This window comes from Centruroides sculpturatus, unplaced genomic scaffold (assembly GCF_000671375.1).
Source record: "Centruroides sculpturatus isolate CEXI.00-Female unplaced genomic scaffold, Cexi_2.0 scaffold1060, whole genome shotgun sequence".
NCBI lineage: Eukaryota > Metazoa > Arthropoda > Arachnida > Scorpiones > Buthidae > Centruroides > Centruroides sculpturatus.
In genome coordinates, this window is record NW_019385223.1 from 293,204 (window position 1) to 301,874 (window position 8,671).

General features: G+C 29.1%; 1 protein-coding gene across 1 annotated transcript in view; it reads left to right on the forward strand.

The window, feature by feature from the left end:
• The first annotated feature begins 433 nt into the window (after nt 1-433).
• LOC111636360 (ATP-binding cassette sub-family A member 2-like) overlaps nt 434-8,671 on the forward strand; it is a 15,728-nt gene continuing 7,490 nt past the window's right edge. The window contains exons 1-8 of the mRNA XM_023381593.1: nt 434-575; nt 656-757; nt 857-919; nt 983-1,135; nt 1,211-1,334; nt 2,493-2,614; nt 2,695-2,823; nt 2,926-3,204. Coding sequence (XP_023237361.1) covers nt 564-575; nt 656-757; nt 857-919; nt 983-1,135; nt 1,211-1,334; nt 2,493-2,614; nt 2,695-2,823; nt 2,926-3,204 — 984 coding nt within the window. The 5' untranslated portion in view covers nt 434-563. The remainder of the gene's footprint in view (nt 576-655; nt 758-856; nt 920-982; nt 1,136-1,210; nt 1,335-2,492; nt 2,615-2,694; nt 2,824-2,925; nt 3,205-8,671) is intronic.

Genomic DNA, 8,671 nt, shown 5'->3' on the forward strand with positions numbered 1-8,671 from the left:
AATTGAAGATCCTGTGGCTGTGCATGATTTATTTACAAAAGCAGCAAGTATGTTTGAATGTTTACTTAATATGAACTATTTAANTTATTATTAAAACACTTGGCGTTTATCCACTTTATTCAGTTGATACGGGCACTTTTACACGTTTCGGGCGTATAGCCCCTCATCAGTCAACTGATAAGAAGATACATTTACATTAGATTATTACATTTTTAAAAATTATATAACGATTCTAAAACATAACATTTAAGACATACCATTTAAAAAATTTCATTGACACGCGTACAGCACAAGTTATTATTTACTGCTGTTAGGATAAGTTGATAACAATGAGAACATAAACCTACATACATTAAATTAAAAAATAAAACACTGTATAATTATACACGCTTATACTGATAACGCACATAACTACACTAATTTTTGTGTACAATTGTTTCTTACTTCAATTATTAGTATTATATTGTTTTTCTTAGGATTTATTATTTTCTCCGGCTGGAATTCATACTTTCATATGTGATAAAAATGGATTGTCTGTAGTTTTAACTCCAGATTCTCAAAACATGGCAGAAATGGTAATTGAATATTTTTATTTTAAATTAAATTTTTACTTAAGTAATATAATACCATTTACGTTTACATAACTAATTTTCAGATGGACCTTCAATTAAAATTCTGTGAATTAAATAATACAGAACAATCAATATTTGCAAAAGAATTAAAAAATCAAATTAATTCTACAAAATTAACAGAGATGGTATGAAATGCATATTGGCAGTTTTGTTAAATTTAATTAATTCTATTTATTTAAAAGTTAATTAATGTTTATATTTCTTCATAAAAAAAAATTCTGTAGCTTCATATTGAAGATTGGAACATTAGTCTAGCTCAAGAAAGAGTGTGGAAGTTAGCTGATGATGTAAGTAATAATTAATTAGTTTAAATTCTGCATAACTTAATTTTATAGTTTTATATGTTATAGTTAAGAAAATTTAATGAATTTGAAACAACGCTCAAAGAATTAAGTGAATTAGCCTCAGCACTTCCTCAAGATGCCTGTAATAGCTGGAACGATACTAATGTTGCTGCTAATGAGACAAAAGAAAATAACGAAAACGAAAATGAACCAAAAATTGTGAGTTACATATTTTAGGATAAGTTTATTTAATTCATTTTATGTGTGTATTTAAAAATTTAATTTTATATTTAGGTAAAAAAACATGAGCCACAGTATGGGCTTTTGCGTATTTGGTTGGGAATGCAGAAAACAATATGTGGCAAGGAAAATGAAATACCTCCAACTTTACCAGTTGATGGAAGTAATATTAATCTAGGTAAATATATATAATCATAAGATATTTATACTTAAATATTTTATATAGAAATCTTTCTTATAAAACTTTTTTATTTAACTTATTAATAGTTTCAATATCATTAATATTTTGCATACAATTATCAAAGAATGGTATAGTTTTGAAGAGTCAAAACACTGTTTTCAATTGAAAAAGGAATAAATTTGATTTCAAAATCCAATTATGACATTTTTCAATGATATAATGTAACATATAAAAATAATTTTATACCTTAAATAAAATCTTTATAATTGTCTATTTCAAACTTTATTTAATGATACTGTTTTCACATTATATTTTGAAGTTTAAACCTTTATTTTTACTGGACTTTAATGATTTATTCCTGAAGATAAGTTGTAAAATTTTAAAGCAACAGGATTACAAGAATGATTATTTGTTTACTTATAAAAAGCTCCAATAAAAAAAAATATTATGTTAAAAATTTTTTGTTATATTTAAAAATGAGAAGAGAATATTTTTACATATTTACTTAAAAAGTAATTATTTGCATTTTGCTTCTTTGAAAAAAATTNTATAATTGGAGAACTATATAGTGGAATGATTTCAAATTAAAGTGAAGATATGTTCAGTGATAGAATTTTATTTGGTGCAGAAAAAAAATTAGTTCTGAAAATTGCTATGGTGATATAGGGAAATGCAACATCTTATTAGTAATTGAAGAGGATCACAAAACGTACAAAACACATTGTGATTAGGTATAGGCATGTCCTGCATTGTGTGCTGAACCCCAAAACAGCATGCTCGACCATGGAACATAGATTTTCTTGAGATGTGGACATGACATATAACGCTGGTCTGCGAAGTTGGCTATTTGTTCAAAAATAAACAACTACTTTTATATGTCTCCATAACTACTAAGCTGTCACAGTGCAGTTGCAAGTCGTATTTAGGCTAATATTGAATTTGATCTAAAAATTTAGAGTTACTCATTTATTAGAAAATTTCAGTCTAGAAAGAAGAATGCTATAAAATTGATCTATGCTCAAGTTAATTTAAAAAACAAAAATTAATAATTTAATAAAGTAAAAATTGCATTACAAATACTAGTCGTATCTTGCTTGTTCGCCACATCCAATCACCTGGTACAAAATTAATAATTTAATAAATTGTTCATTTTAGATGAATTAGGAATGTCTGCATATCAGCAAGAACAAGTCGGTGTTTTAGTTCATGTCCTTTATAGTAATCCTAAAGTACTCTACAGTCCAAATAATACAGCTGCAGATAAAATAATAGAAAAAGTAAGTTATATTTTTCATTCAATATGTATTTTTAATTACTTCAAAATACTTGTTGTTAAATTTAATATTTTCTTATTTAGGCCAATGAAACTTTTGAGTTATTGGATATGGTAACACAGTATGCAAGAAAAATGTTAAATATATCAGAGGAAATAAAAGCTTTTTTAGCACAAAATAGTACCGAACATTCATTGTCAGTTTTACAAAAGGTATTTATACTAATTATTGAATGAAAAAAAAAATTATTTTTAATGAATGAAAAGTTTAAGTTTTGTTATTTTACCCAAAAAATTAAATATTTCTTTTTACAGATTAGAAAGAATTTGAGGAAACATCCATTATTACTAAAGGTTTTGAATAGTATTGCTTTACAGCAGTTTGCTGAAGGATCTGTGATTGTAGATAAAGATGTATTTTTACAGCAATTGGATACAATTGATAATGCAGCATGTAGTTGGATATCATTAATGTCTGGTCTCAATTTAAACATGTTTCAAGGTTTTCAGAATGAGGATGATCTCATGTCTTATGTTCATAAGGATGCATTTTTTGAAAATGTTACTGTATTAGCTAGTAAGTTATGCTTTTTTGAATGATTTTTGTTTCTTTTTTTAATAAAATTTTATTATTATTATTACATTTTATTTGAATAATTGAAAAAAATAGCAATAAACTGTATTTTGTTTAGAAATGGTATGATTTCAGATTCATTCAAGATAGATAAAATTATGTAATTCATACATTATAATGATAAATTGATTATATTTACTAAGGTTTAAGTTTTCAAATCTTATGAGTATTGTATTTGATTAAATTATTACATGTAAGTTTGTAAAACTGGTATGCTTTACTCTGTGCTTTTTTTGAGGAAAAAAGGTGGTGGAACGCTCATTTCGTTACTAAAAATATATTACATGCATTGTACACAAGATTCGGCACACAAGCAGGAGCAGGACCATCTTAATAATTTTGTTGCCGATTTTCTATGCTCAACAGAGCGATTCAACACGGACCAAACATCAAATTTTCAAAAATTCTCTTAAAACTTTTAAAATATATTGAAAAAAAGTGGTGGAACGCTGTTCCGTTGCGTTCTATGACAAAAAAAGCACTGGCTTTACTTATGCTGATAGATAGTACTTCTGTTAAATGTCATTTAATCTACAGGATGAATTTCACTCATGTGGTGGTCATTATTTCTTAAAATTTGATTAGAATAAATGTTGGCTAATATACTGATGATGGTGATATAAAACTAGTAAAATAGTTTGCTACATAAAATACATTTTTTACTTTCAAAGAGGTATGATGTAATAGTTTTTTTTATGCAAATGTTGCTTTTTGCATTTATTTAGAACATGTATCTTCCATATGAATGATACTTGAATTTAAACTTTGTAGTTGTTGTTCAATATGTTTTTTAAAGATATTATTACATACATATGTATGTTAAGTCTTTTAAAGTTATAAAGAGAAGTTGAATATATTTAACATTTAGCTGAAAAAAATTATATAAACATTTGTAAACTATTCAAAAAAGTAAAAAAAATACTTTCATGGATGTGCATGTTGGTGTCTATTTTGCTTAATATCTTAGAATGGAATAAAGATTAAGAAATGGAAGAAATTTTTGCAAATCAAAACACTGGTATACATAAATATTTATACATTTTATCACAAGAATAATTCTGTGTATATGAAATGATCCTCTACGATATGAAATATTACTGTAAATTTCTGATATCAAAATATGATTTTTAAATATTAATATACTTTAAGTAAATTAAAGGATTAATTTTATGAGGAGGAATCAAAGTCTTTGCCAACTGTGTTCTTCTTCAAGTTTGATTGTTATTTCAGAATTTTAAAATATACANCATTTAGCTGAAAAAAATTATATAAACATTTGTAAACTATTCAAAAAAGTAAAAAAAATACTCAATTTAAAAACTAAATAACCACTTTTAGATGTCACAAATGAAATCAATTAAAAAAAATTCTTTAAAAATTTTATTTTTGCAAATCAAAACACTGGTATACATAAATATTTATACATTTTATCACAAGAATAATTCTGTGTATATGAAATGATCCTCTACGATATGAAATATTACTGTAAATTTCTGATATCAAAATATGATTTTTAAATATTAATATACTTTAAGTAAATTAAAGGATTAATTTTATGAGGAGGAATCAAAGTCTTTGCCAACTGTGTTCTTCTTCAAGTTTGATTGTTATTTCAGAATTTTAAAATATACATTTGAAAGCCAAGTTCTTACCCTATTCTTCCATGTAATTTTCAAGATGGCTAAACATTTCTTTGATTGTGGCACAAATTTTTGGATTCCACTCTCATAGAATGCATCCAGTTGCTTACAGTTGAACTGGTTTATTCAAATCATTGTCACTTTCAAAATGGTGACTTGCTGATTCCTTCTTGAGGAGACCAGAAAGGTAATGATTACAAATCTGAACTGTAAGGTGGATGATTATGAACAGCCTGATGGGACATTTTGAATGTTTATTGTTTCATTTCTGATTTTTGTGCACTACTTTGGCATGATGAACAACTGTCTCCATATACAAAATCTCATTTCTTAATAAATTTTGCTTGCATTCTTGCTTGATGCTCGCAAAAATATGTAAAGTACTAAGTTATTATTATTATTATTATTATTTTTTTTACACCTTTTACAACGATTATTGACACGACTGTGTACTGGAAATAGCCGTTATTTAACGGGTACTTTACACGGATTCATGTTAATGTGCCAGGTCTGGACTTTANCACCTTTTACAACGATTATTGACACGACTGTGTACTGGAAATAGCCGTTATTTAACGGGTACTTTACACGGATTCATGTTAATGTGCCAGGTCTGGACTTTAAGCGTGCAACGAAAGAAATAATGACAAAGTTAGTCAAAACCAATCCAATATTTAATAATTCTAATAATGACTATGTACAAAAATTAGTAACAATGAAACAACAAATTTTATTCAAAGAAAATCAATAAGAATCAATCCAACAAAACCCAAATCAATCTATTTGCTAACTTAAATCTTTTCCCCTTTGGAATTCAACAAAAAAATTCAAAGACTTAACTTATGTACAACAATTCTTATGAACTAAGGTCCTAATTGTCGCCTCAATATACTAGGAACCTTTTTCCTCAACACTCAAGACTTTTTCTAATCTTTGATCCACAAATCAAATAACTTCGAATCGCCTTGGAACCACTTTATCGCTATTGGACCCCTCTTGTCGTTTGCTGCTATGAAGCTCACCTTGGTCACCTTCACTTGAGGTTCAGACTTTATACTATGAGGTGACATCACAATTCTGATTGTGATCACTCCTCTCATTTACATACTTATTGCTAACAGTAAACTTTTCCTTTCTGCCTGGCAGCCTATTTCCCGGCAATACTCGCTAACCTTTTACATTATTCTTTTTGACAATTTTTCAGGATGTTTTATTCTTTAAGGTTTAGCAAGTTTCTTAGTTGTGCTTGTGGGGTCTCCCCCCCTCTTTCTCGGTGCGGACTTACTTTTTTCCGTTCGGGAGTGCAGGTGTGCATGAGTTTTTCTATGGTGTTTTTTTTTTCGTCGGTGAGTTGGTTCTCTTTCTTTTATTTTTAAGTTTCTAAGATGAGTGGTGAGGAAACCTTCATCCTAACAAAGCATAAGCCCCAAACAAAAATAGAATAAAAAGCTCGGACTTGGTTCCTTACAAATATTATAACAGTTCTGTTCCTTCATCATGGAAATTGACAGAACATCTTCCATCTTCAAATGTCCGTATTTCCACTGCATTTCACCAGACAACATTGGAAATGGTTGAAGCAATTCAAAATTTTTCAGTTTCATCTTGTATAATTTATTTTTTAAAATGGAATTTTAGTTACGATTTCGTTGTGAAACTGTCCAGAGTATCGTTTGTTTACATTCATTGGTTAATCTTTACCTATGTGCATCATCAAGGTCGCACAGTGGGGACCCACGCTCTAACCTAACCTATTCTATTTATTAGAATAGGTTAGGTTAGAACGTGGGTGCACATAGGTAAAGATTGACCCATTCGTTTAATGTTTATCGAGTACTGATACTATACTACAACAATCTAAAATAAAGATAAAATTCAAATTACCTGAATAGCATAATGAAAGTCAAGGCAACCGGCTTTTTTTAGAAAACTTTCTACGGGATCGTCTTCAGTTAAAACTTTTCCGTGAGGACTAAAATCTGCCATTTTAATTAAAAATTCTAAATGAATAAACACGCTTTCAACCACGTGCTCTCGACCTTCCGACAAACAGCTAGAGCCTGAGCGAGCGTTAATGTCAATTTCTTCCGCACCGTGGCGCGTACGGAATGACGAGCATATAGCCCAGGGGTGAGGAACCTTTTCTCATTTGAAGGCGAACATCCTTCCAAGAAAGCATTCTAAAAGAAAAGAAAAAAAATTACTGCAAACTGCAAATAGTTTAATACTAATTTAGCTTTCATACAGAATTTACTCTTTTCAAGTATCTTAAACTGTACTTCCATACGGCAGAGTTATCGCGGTAAGATAACGGTTTTTACCGATAATCATTTCTTAGTGGAATCGCCATATTGCCAAAATTAGTTCACATATGTTAATTAATCAATGTCATATATATATAACAATATGAAAACTTGTTTAAATTAATTAAGAAGGCCGCAGGCACTCCAATCCTGGTCTAGCCCCTGAGCGAGTATTAGTTCTAAATTATGCCGCTATCGACGAACAGCGCCAATGGCGGTTGCTTGTGTATAGAGGTATTGATGCTAACTTATTCAATTTTGGTGGTTAAAGATCGAGTGGGTAAGGAGATGGAGAAAGTCGTGTCTCACATCTCGAGTAGGATCGAACTTAATGAAGATTTTACTCGTTATTACCATTTGAATTTTTTTACAAAACACATTCCTACTCTCAAAATTAAACTTTTTGCCATTTTATAATAATTAAAAACATAGAAAGTTTTTTATAACAAAATCTCGTAACAGATGGCGCCGCGAAAAATTAATTAATCATAATAAATTAAATTACAGTATAACTTATTTTTTAAATAAAATTTCACGATAGCCGGAAAAGTTACGCAACTCGTTTCTGATTTTTTAAAATTATTTCTTAATAAGTAAAACGAAATTTAAATATCACAAAATAATTTATTGAAAATTAGTATTGTTTGAAAGACCGACATTCGAACAATACTAATTTCGAATAATACTAAATCAAACGCGTTCAAAATTCGCGTTCTACAATCTTCCTAAGTTCAGCCAAGCGTCATTTTTGAATTTAGTAACAGAATTAGTTTTAACTTTCATATATTTTAATTGTATTGTTAACTGATTACCAACCAAGCATCATGTGATGAAGCGGCCGGCACAGAGTCTCACAGTGAGATTCTAGAGTGAGAACAATTATGAGCAGTGCTACTATTTCTAGGGTAATTTCAACCTCTCAGGGTAATAATAATAAAGAAAACACCTTTTTTTGCCGAGAAATAAATATAATTTGCAAAAACAAACGTTTTCAGCCTAGTTAATAGGCCATCTTCAGGTCGAAAAAATGGAACACAAATGTTCCATAAATAGAACATAAAAATATTTAAATCAAAAAATTTACAAGTAAAAAATAACGGAAGAATAAATAAACAAATAAATAAATTAATTAATTAAAACAGAAATAACATAAATCTTCAATGGATTAATTCTGGTCGAAGTTTCTAGTATATTTCTTAACCAAATATTTCCATGCCGATGGTAGGCTCTCCGCATCTCTCGCATTTAAACAGCCTTCCCCTATCCTACTTCTGTATATTTCAATTTTCTCCGCCGTCATTGCTAGAGTTGGGGAAGACAGAGGCTTGATGATTGTTGCCTCATCCCATTTAACCTCAGAGCCTTGCGCTTGCGCCATTTGTGACAATATCGTTGAATTAGATGCTTTTCTTATGGCGTATCTATGTTCTTTGAGCCTTACTCCCAAGTTTCTGGTAGTGACGCCGATATAATCTTTTTTAACA